Raw genomic sequence first — 18329 nt, forward strand, 5'->3', positions numbered from 1 at the left:
CCCGATCAATAAAATTGATAATGGCTTCTAAACAAAGCTTTATTTCCAAACTGTACTGAAATGGTGGGTTTCCTTATTTCCACTCATTTAATTAGAAAGGATAACAAATGGTTTGTTAAACCTCTAGTGATTTTCTTTTTGCTGAAGTGATCTGGAATGTGCAGAAGGCAACACACCTACCTGGTCATAAATCAAGGTATTACATTTAGATGGCAGGGAATCTCAACTGCTTTCCTTTCTCCTTCCCTGGGGGACTGAACTGTGTTAAAATTTCATTTTTCCTGGGAGTTTTACTAGGCTTTTTTTCCTTTCCAGCAACACTCGGACTAAACAGTCATCACCTTCATATGATCTCTTATCATCACCTTCATCAGACTTCTCCCCAACAAACCTCCCCCTTGCTGCCAACCGTCAAAGTTCAAAGTTCTATTTTGCAGCTATGCTCAGCTACACGTATCGAGTTATGGAGCCCCACTACAGAGAAACATCTTTTTCGACCTACTTGTGCTCACATGCTGTACCTTGAACACTCCAAGGGGGAAACACATCCCATTTAGGCACTCTGAAGTTACCTGTCCACATCAGTTTCAAAGCAGACTTCTCCATAAGATGATTCACCCATTTGAGAGCCAACACTTTAGAGATACTTATTTCTTTCTGTTGACTGCAAGGGCATCTGTGAGTGTCTAGATAAAAGTCAAGTATTGAGCTCTTAAATACTGCTTTCCACACAGTTTGCACTGTAAAATTTGGTTGGACATATGCTGTGTCCCTACACACGCTTGTTCCACACTGATGACATCAATGGCCGTTTCTACCCAGGACAGGCAGACATACAAATGACATCTGACATTAACTCAGGAGTAGCAGGTCCATGGACAAAACACATTTTATAGTGCTCAAAACTGCAATTTCTGAATCATTTAATGACTATGAGTAGTGACTGGTAGAAATGCAGCATTATCCCAGCCCAATATTTCAGCATTCCATTATAAAAAACAAACTCCGAAGAATTTTTATATATTTGCTAGAGCTTGGGCACTAATGAATTGTAACATGACTGAGTGTGTTTTTATATCAGAATAGGGAAAATATATTCAATGGTTTAATTCAATGGAGAGGGGAAAAAAGCTGTTTTAGATTAAACATTCCAATGAGAAAAATAATTTTGAAAAAGCAGAAAAAAATAATATTAACACTTCAAGTATTTACTCTTCTATTTTGAATGTGTTGTACTTAATTGAATTACTTTAAACTTTCAGCAAGGCTTTTGACACTGTCTCCCATTTCTTCTATTTTGAATGTATTGTACTTAATTGAATTACTTTAAATGAAATGAAAATGAAATGAAGCATTTAGTTGGCTTTCAACTACCCTGACTTTCTCCTTTACTGGATTCCAGGAGAACATTTCTTCAAACAGCCCCATTTAACTGTGCAGGGACACTTGAAATAGTTTCCGAATCAAAGAAAAGTGCCTCTTCGTAGATAAAAGCAGGGGCCAAAAGCCATCCTTGCATTCAGTAAAACTCCTCCAGGGATCAGTTTGTCCCCAGGATGCTATTCTGTCATTAACAGGCACTCTGCAGAACAGTCCCTCAGTCTGTAACCCAACTGCAAGCGATGCCAAGTGAAAGAGGATGAGAAGACATCCTCTTCCAGGAGATGGGCTGAAAATATCACACAGGGTACACATCTTCCCACCTCTCCTCCTGGGATCCCTTGTTTTTGGAGCCTGACAGCCTGCCACCGGTGCCTGCACCTCATTTAGTTACAAAACCAGGACCTGTAACTTGAGAGACGTGCTTGGAGCAGGAGAAGTCCAACTCGATGTCTCAGCCTGGGGCTTTGACAGCACTGGGATGGGAGAGCACCAAACCCAAAAGCTTGCTTTCTCTGCCACGCTGATCTCTACAGTTTAAGACTCAGCATGGGTGGCTGTGTCAAAATTTCCCAAGCTCTCTGCAGTCTGTCCACTGGGGAACTGTGTTAGCATAGACCCTTTCAACGTCACCCATCCATGTCCTATCTCACAGGTTGCTCTGCAGCTTCATAGACCCTTTCAACATCACCCATCCATGTCCTATCTCACAGGTTGCTCTGCAGCTTGTCTGCTCCCAGCAACATCCTGCAGCCTTTCTCCTGCTCTGAAAGCCCATTTGACCAATGCATGGTGTGCCATGCCTGTTCCTCGAGGGTGGCACAGCTCCATCGCTGCTGCTTGAAGAGGATGGAGAAACCTGGGGAGGCTGGAGAGCAAAGGTAGCCTCATTGACCCTCCTCTCCTGCTCACTGAAACAGGGAGTGGGTTAAGAGAACTGGAGAGCCTTGCCTGACGTAGTGTCTGCTCCATGTCATAAAATCATAGAATTATCTAGGTTGGAAGGGACCTTTCAGATCATCGAGTTCAACCATCAAGCTAACACTGACAAAAAACATGTCACATGAACAAAGAGAGGATCTCAGCTGCCTGGCCCAACTTCGTAGATACCTTGCAACCTCGGACACACCCTTCCTTCCTCTGCTTCACGACCAGGAGAGGAGCAATTTTGGCATGGGGATGGGAGGTCAGTTCAACAGAAGGAGGTCACCATGACTTCCTTTGAAGCAAACCAAGGTCTATGAGAACTTCAAGTTTTCGTATCCCAGGGAAAAACTAGTTCAGAGAGATGGATGATTGACTGTGATTAAATGCATTGAGACACCTAAGCTATGCTCACCCAGCTGGGAGGCAGCAAGTGATTCCCAGGGAACTATTCAAACTCTTGGTTGACTGAATCATACTTAAAAGTACCTAGAAGAGGATGGAGAAACCTAGGGAGGCTGGAGACCAAAGGTAGCATCATTGACCCTCCTCTCCTGCTCACTGAAACAGGGAGTGGGTTAAGAGAACTGGAGAGCCTTGCCTGACGTAGTGTCTGCTCCATGTCATAAAATCATAAAATTATCTAGGTTGGAAGGGACCTTTCAGATCATCGAGTTCAACCATCAAGCTAACACTGACAAAAAACACGTCACATGAACAAAGAGAGTATCTCAGCTGCCTGGGCCAACTTCATAGATACCTTGCAACCTCGGACACACCCTTCCTTCCTCTGCTTCACGACCAGGAGAGGAGCACTTTTGGCATGGGGATGGGAGGTCAGTTCAACAGAAGGAGAAGGTCACCATGAATTCATTTGAAGCAAACCAAGGCCTATGAGAACTTCAAGTTTTCATATCCCAGGGAAAAACTAGTTCAGAGAGATGGATGATTGACTGTGATTAAACACATTGAGACACCTAAGCTATGCTCACCCAGCTGGGAGGCAGCAAGTGATTCCCAGTGAGCTATTCAAACTCTTGGTTGACTGAATCATACTTTGGAAGTCCCTATTCCTCTCCCTCCTAATGTAAGAGCTCAACATCATCTGGAGTGACTGTCCTGCAGCAGAAGGGGTGAGAAATAGCACATGGATGATTGACTGTGATTAAACACATTGAGACACCTAAGCTATGCTCACCCAGCTGGGAGGCAGCAAGTGATTCCCAGTGAGCTATTCAAACTCTTGGTTGACTGAATCATACTTTGGAAGTCCCTATTCCTCTCCCTCCTAATGTAAGAGCTCAACATCATCTGGAGTGACTGTCCTGCAGCAGAAGGGGTGAGAAATAGCACAGGCAAGGCAGATGTGAGGCTGGGGATGTTGGCTTGCAGGCCAGGGAGGGAAGAGAGCAGTCCCATACCTGAAGTCTGGTTATCCCCAACAACTTCTGCCAAGCACTGGCTGCGCTCCTCTTCAATCTCCTGCATGATGCTGCACTCTGGACGTGTGCTGGATGCCTGCAGAAAAGGTAGAGAAGAAAAGAGTGAGAAAAACCCACCTATCCTGGGGATTCGTGGCCATCTAAGCTCTCCTGGACCACTGCATAATGGGGATATGCATGCAGCTTTATTTTATGTTTGCTTGAGAGAAGGCAGCGTAACAGAGAGGCTGCTGAAAAACCAGCATTTCCCTCCATGCTTTCCTTAAAAAAAAAAAAAAAAAAAGAACAGCAAAGCAACCTATTTTTTTCTGATGATCAGGAGCAATTCTGTTTCTTTATGCTCCGAGAACCCTGCCTGACTAACCTAACACCAACAGCTATCTAGGGCAGGAAGATGGCAGTTTTAATATTCATGCCAAGAGCAGTGGGATCTGTGCTTACAAGGTTTATTCCCTCCCTTCTCACATGGCCTGCCTCCTGGCTCATGCTAATTCAAAGCAAAACAAACCCCAAATCAAATAAGAACGAAATCTCTGATGCAGATTAGGAGATCAAGGAGCTAAAAAGCAGGAAATTCCCAATGACAAGACTTTTTCCCCCAAGTGGTTTCTCCTCAGTCAGACCTAATTATATTGTGTTTGTAACAACACAACAGCAGCTATAAATGTTCAGGTAATTAATTGTGGACTCCTTAAATGTGTAATTCATAAACTGCCTCAATCATAAAACATGCAAGTAACAATTTTCACTCCAAAAAAAGAACCAGGAGCTGGCCAATGGGTCACGTCACACAGTGTCCCCTTGTCAACGACACACTCTCAGCTTGGAGGAAACACTTTGCTTCACGGTCTGGCAATTGCAAATATAAATTGAGGTCCCATTATGCATGGCTCTGCAGAAAACCCCATCTCTTTCAAAGAGATTGGAAACGGCGTTCAGGAGGGAGAAACTCAGCTGCAAAGAGATGGTGAGAGGGGAATGATGTGGAAAAAGCAGAAGTTTTGGCTTGAGTTCATCCCATCATTGTAAAAAGTGACGCAGGAAAAACCATGAGATGGGTGAGATTCAGGGTCAGATTTTGAGGACAGGGGATGAGCCTCTGCCTGTAAGAGGTCACTGATTCAGTCTTCACTCTTCACAGATTTTGGAAAAAGCATATGTTTTCATCTGATATAGGCAGAGAAAGGAAAAAAAAAAAAAGATCTTTTCATGTCTCATTTCAAAATGCGTGAGCTAGACAAGTCTGTAAGACAGAAGGACCAGAAATCCTTTGAAGGAACAATTGTTTGATGTAAATTGCTCTTTGGATTAAAATTATAAAATAATTTAGCACATTAGATTTATTCTCACAATTTCTTATTAACCCAACATGCTCTCTTCCCTAATTCACCCCATGTCTTGTTCAGATTGTAATTTCCTTTAGGTTGGGAATTGGACTTGATTAGTAGTGTATAAGCAATTAATTATGTGGTTTTATAGGCAAATAAAAAATAATAAAAAAAAAAAACAAATATGAGAAGGGGGGGGGGATTTAGCTAGACAAGTCTGTAAGACAGAAGGACCAGAAATCCTTTGAAGGAACAATTGTTTGATGTAAATTGCTCTTTGGATTAAAATTATAAAATAATTTAGCACATTAGATTTATTCTCACAATTTCTTATTAACCCAACATGCTCTCTTCCCTAATTCACCCCATGTCTTGTTCAGATTGTAATTTCCTTTAGGTTGGGAATTGGACTTGATTAGTAGTGTATAAGCAATTAATTATGTGGTTTTATAGGCAAATTAAAAATAAAAAAAAAATTAAAAAACAAATATGAGAAGAGGAGGAATTATTTGTAGTTGTCTTGGTACTCAAATGTTTCTTTTTCCCAAAGGGAAACAAATCTCAGGAAATTTTATCTTGGCTCATCTAAAATACCATAGATTCACTTTGTTTTGATTTACAGTACTTCTTGCCTTTTTATTTTAACCTCAAAAAAGCACGAGGGGAAGCATGAGAAATTTGCAGAACACTTGCTGTAAAAGTAAAGATTTAAATGTTTTCAAAACATTCTGATTTTAAAAAATAATAAAAAAAAAAAACAAATATGAGAAGGGGGGGGGGATTATTTGTGGTTGTCTTGGTACTCAAATGTTTCTTTTTCCCAAAGGGAAACAAATCTCAGGAAATTTTATCTTGGCTCATCTAAAATACCATAGATTCACTTTGTTTTGATTTACAGTACTTCTTGCCTTTTTATTTTAACCTCAAAAAAGCACGAGGGGAAGCATGAGAAATTTGCAGAACACTTGCTGTAAAAGTAAAGATTTAAATGTTTTCAAAACATTCTGATTTTTTCAAAAGAAAGTTTTAACTCTCTGGACTTAAATTATTGCCAAATTCATCTCACATCTATAAATAACTCAAGTTTTCACTTTATAAATTAATTCATACAGCTCTGACTTTGATCTGGGCTGGCAAAGCCCTGTATACTTCTACAACATGTTTTAATTATTTTTTTTTTTCTGCAGTAAATTTTCTACCAAGCCCATTAGCAAGTACTTCACTGCCTCATCTTCCCTTCACTAAAAATGCATGCCTAAATTGGTTGATGGCATATTTAGCCCAATGGCCCAATATTTACTTTGTGTAAAAGTTTTATCACCTTTCAAAAAGGTGCAGATTGAGATGCTGAGGTGGGATTTAGTCTCCCAAATAGACCTATCTAGCCACAGCTGAGATGTCCTGGGGTATCCCTCTTGGCCAACAGCTTTGACTCCAGGGGGCATGGGCCTGTGTAAACTGTAGTCGTCATTAGTATTTTGAAAAGTGATTCAGGTAAATTTGATTATAGATGTAATTTTAAAAAATCTTGTATTTTTTTTTTCATCCAGTCTAAGAAGAAAGACATCTGTGTTAGTCAAACCACTGGCAAAAGAGCATCCAATATCTAAAACACCAAAATACAGGTGATCTTCTTTTTTGTAGTGCTGGTGCTGAATTATGGTGAGATTTTAAGCAAGGTGGGTGGCTCCATTGCCTAAAGGAGTACTTACATGTCAGATCCCCACCCATTTCCAGCAGATTGAGATGCTGAAGTGGGATTTAGTCTCCCAAATAGACCTATCTAGCCACAGCTGAGATGTCCTGGGGTATCCCTCTTGGCCAACAGCTTTGACTCCAGGGGGCATGGGCCTGTGTAAACTGTATGTTGGATTGGCCAACCCCAAACCAGCAACTTCACGTATACTAAACTCTCTAAAACAGTACTAGATAATTCAAACCAAACAAACAGTAAGTTTCAGATGACACCAAGCTGGGCCGGAGTTTGGATTTGCTTGAGGGCAGGAAGGTTCTACAGAGGAATCTGGACAGGCTGGATCAATGGGCCAAGGCCAATGGTGTGAGGTTTAACAAGGCTAAGTGCTGGGTCCTGCACTTCGATCACAACAAATCCATGCATTGCTACAGGCTTGGAGAAGAGTGGTCAGAAAGCTGCCTGGCGGAATAGGACCTGGGGGTGTTGGTCAACTCCCAGGTAACAAGGGACAGGACAAGAGGAGTTTGATCACAACAAATCCATGCATTGCTACAGGCTTGGAGAAGAGTGGTCAGAAAGCTGCCTGGCGGAATAGGACCTGGGGGTGTTGGTCAACTCCCAGGTAACAAGGGACAGGACAAGAGGAAATGGCTTCAAGTCGAGCTAGAGAAGGTTTAGGATTGATATTAGGAAAAATTTCTACATTGGAAGGGTTGTCAAGCATTGGAACAGGCTGCCCAGGGAAATGGTGGAGTCACCAGCCCTGGAGGTATTTAAAAGATGTGTAGATGTGTTGCTGAGGGACATGGTTTAGTGGCAGTTTTTGGTTTTGGCAATGCTAGGTTAACAGTTGTACTCGATCTTAAAGCTCTTTTCTGACATAAATGATTCTATTATTCTATAAACAAACAAACAAAGAAAGAGTGGGCTGTAAATCACCTGCTCGCTCAGTGGGACACATCTTCCTTCATTTTAACTGTATAAAAGCTATATATTTAGTCTGAACTGATTTTTACCATTCCTTCTAGTCCACAGAGACCTAGCGAGCAACAGCCCTGAAGGCTTTCATCCCACTTCACTGACTGTAGTTGGACCAGTTCATACTAAAATACCTACTATTCAGCTGGAGAAGGTCAGTGATGTGTGAATTTAATGTTTAAAGACCTTTAACTGAATCATCAAGGTCAACAAACAGTCTTACGTTGGAGGCCTTCTAGTTTATGGCTCGTTTTCCACATTAACTAAACAAGTAAATAAATAACCCAAAGAATCACAGCAACCCTCCTCCTTACCTCCTTAGTGATAACACTAATAACCCTCACATTTCACAGTTGTCATTGCTATAGACTAACAAAGGCAGCTGGAATAAAAATAAAAATTAAAAAAAAAAAAAATCACAGTTTGGGGCATAATTAGGAAATGGAGAAGTGCAATTTTGACAGAAAAGTCTTTTTTTGTTGGTAGGTCATCAGGGCAGCTAGCACGACAGTGAACAGGGCAATGGTTTCAGCTGCCTTAATTCACTTCCCAGTTGAGAAAAGGCTCTTGGCTGAAGAGCTCACTTAAGAGCTGTGAGCCTTGCCTGCCAAGGGGGATCTTCCCTGGGATGAGAGGCTAAATAACTTCCCTTCCTTGGTGTTTCCCTCCTAGAAGAGCTTGAGGTAGACTTTACAGATAGCTTGGTACAAACTCACTTTACTTCTTCCCCAGCTGTTTTGTTTTGGTTTTTTTTTTCCTGAGTTGTTTTGGTTTTCTTGGTTGGCTTTTTTCCTATGGAAAATACAGAGATTTTGGGCTTTGGCATCTTTCTCTGCAGCCGGCAACTGGCCAGGCAGACATGCGGCTGAGGACTACACTAATTCACATTTCCCATCCAAAAAGTCTAGATAAAAGAAAAGCATGACCAGCTTTGGTTGGCTCACTTTAACATCAGCTAGTGAACAGTAATCCGGTTTCTTGGGCATATCCATCGTGGGTGCAGCTGAAATTCAGTAAACTCTCCTTCGCTAAGTCCTCCTGGCATGCCCAAGATACCATGTAAAAATTGCAGTGTATTTGTCCGAGGTCATTTTTCCTGCACACACTCCGAAGCCCTGAGCTGAAAGATGAAGGGAATGTTTTTCTGGATGTGATTTTCTGCAGCTCTGAATCCTGCAGCTACTCTCATGTGGATTTATCCCCAAAGTCTTTCTTAATGAGAGTTTTCCTTCCCTCCGGATCCCAACAATTGTTAGAGGATTACTGCACAGTCTGCTACTGCAAAGAAAGCCATTGTGTACACTCTTTAATTAAATACAATTCAAGGGATTGTCACAGGCTGAAGGAGCTGCAGAAATGTTTAGTCTCATCTATGCCGTTGGCTAATCACGGGCCAACTCCTTTGCTCACATGGCAACCCCTCAAAGGCAGGTGGGATTCACAGCGAAGCCACAGCTACAAATAAGCAGGTGTATGAACCCACAAAGAAGCTCAGAACCTCCTTTTCTCCTGACCTCAGAGTGTTCCCAGGCTCACCTGAAGCTCACCGTATGGAGACTCCAGAAGAGATAGGGACTAGGATGACCACAGTGATAACAGGATTTGGAGTCAAACAAGGAAGGAGTAGAATTGAAAAGCTTACAGATGATGAAATCACATCCCTCACCCATTTCTGTTGAGCTCCCACAGCCCACACAACAGTGAGACATGGGTACACTGAGTTATCTGAACAAAGACCTCTTATACCATTACTATCTTCCCATAGCTTTTGTGGGGGCAGTAATGGCATAAGAGCATCAGTTGCCTTCCAACAGTTTGTATAACATGACTTCTGTCACTGCTGTAGGTGGAGATGAAGTTTCTCCACTCTTTTTCATGTGGACAACAAAGGAAATTAAAGATTTTAGCAGGTAGGTCTTATTTCAAGACTCAGTAGCCATCCCGAAGGAGGTACTTCTGGATAGTTGCCAGAAGAGTTCATCATTAATTTCAGACCAGGGGCTTTTCCTTTATGTTCATCACTTGCAGAAACACACAACTAAAGGAAATCCTTACGCAACAACTTTGGCTTTGATTTCTTTCGTAACTTTGTTGACCTCTGTCTTAAAACTAGACTTTCAGTTTCTTTTTAGTTTCTAACTTTTGAACTTTCTCAGGAAAATACAGACTTTTTCCCCTAAAAACCCTATTCTTATAATTACTGTGTACAAGTGCAAGAATGAACAAGGAGACTGGACCAAAGGAAGACACCGACACAGGATTTTTATCTGTACTGATGGGTAACAAAATTTCCAACAATAACACTGCCACACCTAAAAGCTGCAAAAAACTCTGGTGGTCTTGAGAAGGGAAAAAAAGTATTTGTGGAATATTATAATTATTCAATTTCCAACAATAACACTGCCAAACCTAAAAGCTGCAAAAAACTCTGGTGGTTTTGAGAAGGGAAAAAAGTATTTGTGGAATATTATAATTATTTGCTTTTCTAAAAAACCTTTGTCTAAGAATCCAAAACCATGTTACAAATATGTCATGACAGCACAGGGAAATAAATGTTAGATACCAGTAACACAGACGTAAACTGAGAGATAAGACCAAGTTCAAAACGTTCCAAACACACTGTGTGGCCTTTGTAGGATCAATAAAGAAGGACTTGCAAAAACAATGTTTTTAAACAGAGGCAAGCTATATTCTGCTATGACCTCTACACATGTTGTAAATACACTGCTCTGTCATCAGCCATCGGTAAGGGACTCAAGAGCACGGGAAGCAGCATGTGTCCCTAGGAGACTTTTCCAAATAAAAGAGGTCCAGGCAAATACCCAAGTATCCTGACTCTCACTTTGCTGTTCAAACTACTCCATTTTATGCTCCTGCCAAATATAATCATGCCAATAACAGAACTATCATTTGACAGGGAAAGCAGATGTTTTTTCCCCGACTCATCTAAGCAGGCTCTGCTAAACAAAGGCAACTTGGCCAAACCAATCCAGCAGCTTGGAGGCACGAAGACTTCATTTAGACTGATTGTCCCCTTTCTGTGTGAGGGGTTGGAAGATCGAGGAAACATGTGCAGAGTGTTTTGCAAAAAGCCTGGAGAACCAGAAGGAAAGGGAAGCTGAGCAGCTGGGTTGCTTAACTCCTTAGTGACAAGCTTCTGGATGCCTCTCTTGGAAAGCAGAGATGAATTAAGGTCTTAAGGAAGAAGTGACACCCTGGCACTGGAGTAATGGCACATAGCAATTAAAAGAGAGGCAGCACTTAAGTAAATTCCCACCACTGAATAGGAGCTCTGATTGCTGGGTAAACACGTTTAGCTCCTTTAAATTATCACTTGGAGTATGGAAGTATGAATTCCCTCTCCAGGAAGATCAGATGAAGGATTTCAATTCAGGCTACTGCAGAAATAGAAGAATACTGCAACCCTGAGATCAGTGGTGTTTAGACCTACAAGTCAGAGCAAAGTGATATGATCAAGAAAAAATAAGCAAGGAACAATAGTGATTATCCCAAGAGTACACAGGGCAGCAAAGGAAGGAAAGTGGACTCTATTACCTGACTTTATAGAAGTTGGAGGGCAGCAAAGTAACTTGCAGTTTTCCCTGAACTACTGATCGTTGACTGCTTTTAATTTCCGTTTACCTTCGGGTCTAAGAAACAGAGTTGGATTGATGAAAATTCCGTTCCTTTTCTTACCGTTTTTTCAGAATCTAAACTACCAAACTGCTCAAATCTTCTAGAGGAAATTCAGCTCCAAGGCTTCTGCTCATCCAATTACAAGAACAGCAGAAATACAAAGGAAATGCAGATCCAGAACCTCTCGACCCCCAGGACTCAGAAACACGATTTGGGGATCCACGGGCAAAAAGTATGTGATAATGTAAATGTGTCTACTTCACATCGATCATCCTTCCTCACCTGAAGAGAGAAGTAGGCACTTTTGGGGCATGAGTCACTTCAAACTAAAGGAAGTGTCTATAACAGGTTAGAAGAAACTTCCCCTATACTGCTCCATCCAGGGAAGCTTAGGCAACTGGCTGAGGGGTGGGTGCCCACACTGCAAATGTCTAACGTTAAATGAGATAAAACACACAGACCTGGGCTTGTGTCTAAACTGAATGATTCCCCTACAGACAGCCCCATCCTTCCCCAGCGTACTCCAGGAGCAGGTGTGAGATGGTAACTGGCAGGAGCCCTGTAGAGAAGTTGAGTGAAAGACTAGCAAGGGCTCTAATTCTTTTTACAGGTTGTGTTGTTTTCAAGACATATCAACTTTGAAATGCTGCTGCTCAAAAAAAGTACTTGGCTTCAGTAGAATGTGCAGATAACCTGTTAACACTGTCCTGAATTTCTGCTTATCCAGCACTGAGTCATCTCCTGAGTAACCACCTCTAGATTGCTGTGCGCAGAAGAAATGATTCCTAATTCAATTGCAGGCTCAGAAGGGACTACAAAGCCCTGAGTCGATGTCTCAGCAAAACCTGTGAGTTGTTTGTGCTCAATCCCGTCTTCAGGATTCCAATTGGTGACAAAGCCTCCCTCCATCCATCTCTGATTCTTGTCCTGGACAACCATAAAGGCCCCAAACCCATCCTGCCCACTCTGTACTGCTTCTCCTGTTGCTTCAGTTCACTCCAACTGTGGCAGCAGAGTCTTGTTTTCCTCCCGAAGCCAACCCAGATCTTATTACCCACCAGGTCCACCTGCCACAATACTGAAGAAGATTTGGATGAACTCAGATCTGCTCAGAGGGTCCCAGAAAGTTGTAAGGCTCTGAGTGGGGTGTAGAGCAGAAGGGGTTCCCTTCTGCTCCCATCCAGAGCAATGGAGACTGGTGGTTTTAGCAACACCCCAGCAGAATCCAAAAGCACAAAAGTGGCCAGTTCAGTGTCACAGGAGGCTGTGACAAAATAAGATCAAAATCACAGTGAAGTCCTTGTGGTTTCTTCTCTGCACTTCCCATTCTCAGTTCTCCCCTAGACCTCTCCCACAGCCTGGGAGTTGCACATCACATACACAAGACCTTTGGCAAAGAGGACCCCAACATCCTCCTGCAAGGCTGGCTATTGGATATACCAGGGACCTGGGTAAAGCAAGCTGGATGGTCTCTCGTTCTCAGAAACACTGCAGTGGGCTGGTTTGAGGAACAATAGTTTTGGTTAGCGGCATGGGCAGCTCCTTCTAACTTTTAGGGGAACTGAGAATATCTAGAAACACAGTGTTAATCCAGCATTAACACATCATCAGTAAGGTAAGGGCTGGAGTTACGGACAAGCCTGGACACGAGGCCAGCTCATCACTCATGATGGAAACCCCCACAGCTGCAATAAGGAGCAACTTCACCTGAAGCTCTAGTGCTCTCTGGAAAGGAAGCGTTTCCTGTGCCCAGCTTCTCATTGCAACCTCGGGGTTTTGTGGTTAGTTTTGTTTTTGTGCACTCAGAGAAGGACTGAACAGCAAAGTGGCAATGTTACAGCAGCCAGGGTCCCAGGCATGGCTTTTCCTAGGCAGGGCAGGCATTCTGAAGCTCAGTGGCAGATAGAAATGTGAACAAAAGAGGGGGTTTGGCATTTACTGGGTACCTTCTCATTGCTTAAACATAACAGCCTTAACATCTCCAGACAAGCAGTTAAAACCGGACACAGTCAGCATTTGGAGCTCTCAGTGCTCAAAACTTTCCTGACCTCACTAAACAGTAAATGACTGTAGGACACGGATCTTCCAATCTTGTGACACAGCAACCATAAGAAAAAAGAAATTGGGTCAGAGCACAGGTTTGTCAATGTCAATACCACTTCCTCGAGAGCAACTAGGAGGAGATAAAAGAACAAAAAACATAGAAGATACAAGAAAACAGATATGCAAATTATAATGCTTTCTACAGTGTAAGTCTTCCAGCAGTCACCGCAACGCCTTTCTATAATACAGTTGGTGATAAGGTTTTAACTATCTTGGCTATCAATACCTTCCACATCTTTTATTAAATCAAATTAGGAACCAACTCCAGGATGATTTTACTATTCATTCATCACTTCCCATCCTAAAAAAATCTCCCTAACAGGGCTTGTTTGTGCCACTATTCAAAGCTCTCTATTGAAATCCAGGTACGTGCCTGGAACAATCTGTAAGTGCATCTCATTTCAAAGAGTTCACTTCAAAAGACTGATTACCTACAAGGCAGCGTACAAAACATACAAAGACGTTGGCAAGAGATGAGTTTTGTTCATTCAGAGACCAGGAAGAAATGAGTCTTCCCTCTTTCAAATGAAGCAGAAGTGATTCAGTCAACAAGGCTCTGTTTGAGGATGTTACTTATGGATTTACAAAGCATCCTTTGTAAAGCATCAGAGCCCTCTATAGAAAGATTCTTCATGGAGAGTATGAAGCACCCAGGCATATCTCCTAGGAAGAAGAGCCTCCTGGGATGAGCTCCCATCCTAGGCTGTGTTTCAGAACAAAGGATTAAGTCATTGTTCTTATTAGTGAGGGAGTCAAGGCAACTGCAGTGATTTGGAGCCACTTCAAGCACAAGAGCAGCCACCTTCAACAAAATCAGGGCAGGGCCATTCTGCCCTTCTTTGGCTGAGGATGGAAGGAAGCAAAAGGGCAAGTCACTTGCTACAAGGTGCGACAGACAGCAAGGGAGCATTGCTGCCACAAAGAGCAAAGAATGGAGAAAACCATGTGGAGAGCAACAGAATGAGATTCTTTCCTAAGAGTACCCAGGATGGACACACACGCAGACACAGCCATGATTGAGAACAGAACATGCTGGAGATTACTGTCTGTTTGTCCAGAGCTCTCCTAGAAGAAAGTTGCTAATTATGTTTACTTTTTGGAGCTTTGGATTCGGATGTTGGTTTTGATAACCCTCATTGGGTGCAACGTCTAGTCTACATGTAGAACATAGCATATCTGAGCACAGAATCATAGACTGGTTTAGGTTGGAAGGGACCTTAAAGATCATCTAGTTCCAACTTCCCTGCCATAAGGGGCAAAAATCCACTAAACCAGGTAAATTGATAATTTGAGCAACTGATAATGAAGAACATACTCCCATCGGTATACTGGTGGTCTAAGTATACTGGTGGTCTAAGTTGGTGGGCTAACTACAGATGGAGATTTTAGGAGGGACTTACATTCCTGGAGGAGACAGTAACCAAGAGTTGGAACTGTCAGCATTCACCCTGCAACATTTGGGTGGTCAGTGTGAAGGATCAGTAGGAAAACACGGGAATAATTCAAAACATGGTTCCTCTCTTCCTGGCTGAAAAGAAGGACTGAAAGCTACAGGTTAAACAGGTTGTAACATGAGCCTAAGAGCCTTAGACACACAGGGAAATTTAACAAATACGACATGACACACACTCACACATGCTGTCTAAACCAAGAATGCATGCAACACTTCCACCTGAAGAGAACACTGATGTTTTCCCAGGAGCCTGAGGGTCACATCTAGTATCTCTGACAGCCCCAACCACCTTCCTCTTAATAACACTCAGAATACTCTCAAGATCCCAGAACGCAAGGATGCTGTGACAGGGCTGCATCTCAACTACCATCAATCCTGCTGAGTACACAGCTGAGTGTCAAGTGAAACAGGTGAATAAAGCAAAGTGTCAGATGTTAGAAATAGCTGCATTACAAATCAAAACAACCCAGTGGCAATTTCCATGGGTTGAACATGGCAAGACTTGGCCAAGAAAGAGTTTACCAATGGCTTTAAGCAACCAAGGATCTCACCCTCACTTCCTGCATGGCCTCATCATCCCAGCTTGGCTGTTAGCTGTGGTTTTGCTTCCCAGTGGTCCCTGAAGCGAAGTCAACTTGCAGCTGCTTTTGACTATGCAACGAGATTGTGATGGATGAGCTACACAAGCAGATAATTAATTCTACTTTATTGCACTGAGCATTTTCTTTTGTCATTCCTTACCTGCTAACAACATGGAGGGGGGAAAAAGCTCAGAGGGAAGATGTTATCCTTAAAAAGGAAAATACACAAGTGCACAAATGACACGGGAAATGATGGAGGTGCTGAGATGGCAAAACCATGTCTTAGTGGTATAACACCACCAGACCTCTGCTGTAGATCTGAAAATGTTTCATGAAGATATTATCTCCACCCTCTTTTCACAGATGAAAAAACCAAGGCAGAAAGACCAAGATCATCCAACAAACCAGTAGCTAAAAAGAAAGAAAAAAAAAAAAAACCACCAAAAAAACAAAAACACCAAAAAAAAACCAGTAGCTAAAAAGAAAAAAAAAAAAACCCACCAAAAAAACAAAAACACCAAAAAAACTCACCACCAAAAAACCCCAACCCACAAAAAAAAAAAAATACATACAACAAAAATGTCAAGTTGGTCTGGCTTTCTCCCAAAACTCCTTCCTTATGCAAAGATAAACAAAAGCAGACACAAAACCCCCTAAATACTTCACACTGTGTGTTTGCAGCATTTGCATGTCTCTAAGAGACCTTCCCATATACCAGTATACGCTGATGTTCACCTCTGTCAGAGGTGTCCTGCTTGGTATGAAATATTTAAATGTTCTCCTCAAAATACGCTGGCTGACAGCGAAGAGGCAATAGAGAAAAAGAGAATTTAGATGGAAACAAGAGTGGGAAAGGAGTCAGCCCTTGGGCCATGAGAACAAGAGAAAGACTTCAAATCTCACTTGAGGAATATTCAATATACATAAAATAATAAATTAGATAATTAGGAAGATAAAACCTTAGCTGGACATTAGGAGTGATCAGAACACCTAGGCAGAATGGCTGCTGGCTCTGGGGAAAAAAATTATGATTAGAGCAGACTCTGAGCACTGCTAGAAGTCCTGCCTTCACTGTCAAGACCAACTCAGCTAGGCAGAAAAAATCTGTCAGTGATATGAATAAAAAGAGAACAACAAAAGAAAAAAAAAAAACCAAACCACAACAGTGAGACTGCTATGCAAAGTGCTGAAATTCAAGATGAAAACTAAACATAGCCCCCAAAAAGGAGAAGTCACATGCAGCCCCACCCCCCCACTTCTGTTAACTGGCTTCTCCAAGGAATTGGAGGTAAAAATATAATTTTAGTAATAAAAAGTAAACCAGTTACACATGGTGAGAATGACATAGCTTGATTAATTAAGAACAGGGCTGACTGTGAAGGCAAACGAGGGTAAGGAAACTGTTGTATATGAGGTGAAAGCTACTCAAAAGAGAACAACATGCTCAGATTGGATGGTGGGAGTGGTACCATCTGGCTGAAAGTCAACAAATTTAATGCTTTTTTTATATGTAGCAAAGAGAGGGAAAAAAAGTCCAAACAGCTATCAGCAAGTTAATCTGAGCACAAAAGCACACAAGACTTTTGAACACCACTTGAAGGAAAGAATAATCGAAAACGTGGCAGCAAACAGAGATTTGGATAAAATACAAAATGTGGTTTATCAAAAGTAAATCATGGCAATGTAACTGATAGCTTTTATTGATAAGATTCCTGGGGTGGTTTTTTTTGGAGAGAGGAAAATCGGTGGATCTAATCTTTTCTAATGTCAGTAAATAATCTGATAACATGTCAGAAGGAAATGACTGCCTTAACGATAGATATGTAGATTAATACAACTGGAAGGAAACTAAGGAAGTGGGTAAGTGTGAAGACTGCGGCCAGGATGAAAGCAGAAACACAGAGCCACAGGGAGGTCTCAGCGATATTAGTTAAGGATCTAACTGGATTTATAGCATAAAAGATGGAATGAAACGTAGCGATAGAAAGAGATGAGGAAAGAGGGAACTACCAACAAAAAGGTCCATGAGAATCTAAAACCTCTGCTGGAAATGACAGAGGAGGAGGACCTGTTAGCTGATGGAAGTTGAGGGTTGCTGGACCACATACAACAAAGCTGACCACGTCATAGGCAACATACTCTTCTCCCCATGGTCTCTGGCTCCAGCAACCCCACCTTGGGGCATCTTCTGAACATCCCTATCGAGATAAATGCTCCTTGGTAAGCAGGGTGGTGCACGTGTCTTCTCACATGCCTGCAAATGGCCAACGCAGATCTGCCTACAATGAGAGATGGCCATCACATTCACAGATCAAGGACAAAGAAAAGCCATCAAAGATTAGGAACGTCCATAAGGGACCAACTATTCTACCCCTGTGTGAGATGTTAAGTTTCATTAATGGTTTCTGACATGCGTTTGTCCCATTCTTTCTCAAGTGTCCCCAGTGACAGAGACTCCACAGTGTCCTTACAGTCCCTGATCAATTCATAGGCTTCTCTCTGCTGACCAACCTGCAGACCAAAGATTTTCTGTTTTGCGAAACACCAAATTTAAGGCACAAATTTATAGTTCTACCCAGACTGGTTATGGAGAACAGATTCCCCCCCCCCCCCCCCCCCCCCATTTCTTTTTTATTATTTCTTCTATTTCGGTTCAGCTTGATGATGAAGGGGGCAGAACTTTTTTACGGGTCCTTATTCACCTCATCATGCATGACTACCCTCCTTTGCTCTCAGGTGCTCTGCATCTGCTATTTAAGCACTTCAGTCAAAGAGCAGAAGTTCTACAAGCATTTAAACAGGTAGGGA

At 42.1% G+C, this 18329-nt stretch overlaps 1 protein-coding gene across 1 annotated transcript in view; it reads right to left on the reverse strand.

The window, feature by feature from the left end:
* VIPR1 (vasoactive intestinal peptide receptor 1) overlaps positions 1–18329 on the reverse strand; it is a 108027-nt gene that overhangs the window by 66984 nt on the left and 22714 nt on the right. Inside the window, exon 2 of the mRNA XM_014945125.1 lies at positions 3726–3822. Coding sequence (XP_014800611.1) covers positions 3726–3822 — 97 coding nt within the window. The remainder of the gene's footprint in view (positions 1–3725; positions 3823–18329) is intronic.

This window comes from Calidris pugnax, unplaced genomic scaffold (genome assembly GCF_001431845.1).
Source record: "Calidris pugnax isolate Ruff unplaced genomic scaffold, ASM143184v1 scaffold54, whole genome shotgun sequence".
Classification (NCBI taxonomy): domain Eukaryota; kingdom Metazoa; phylum Chordata; class Aves; order Charadriiformes; family Scolopacidae; genus Calidris; species Calidris pugnax.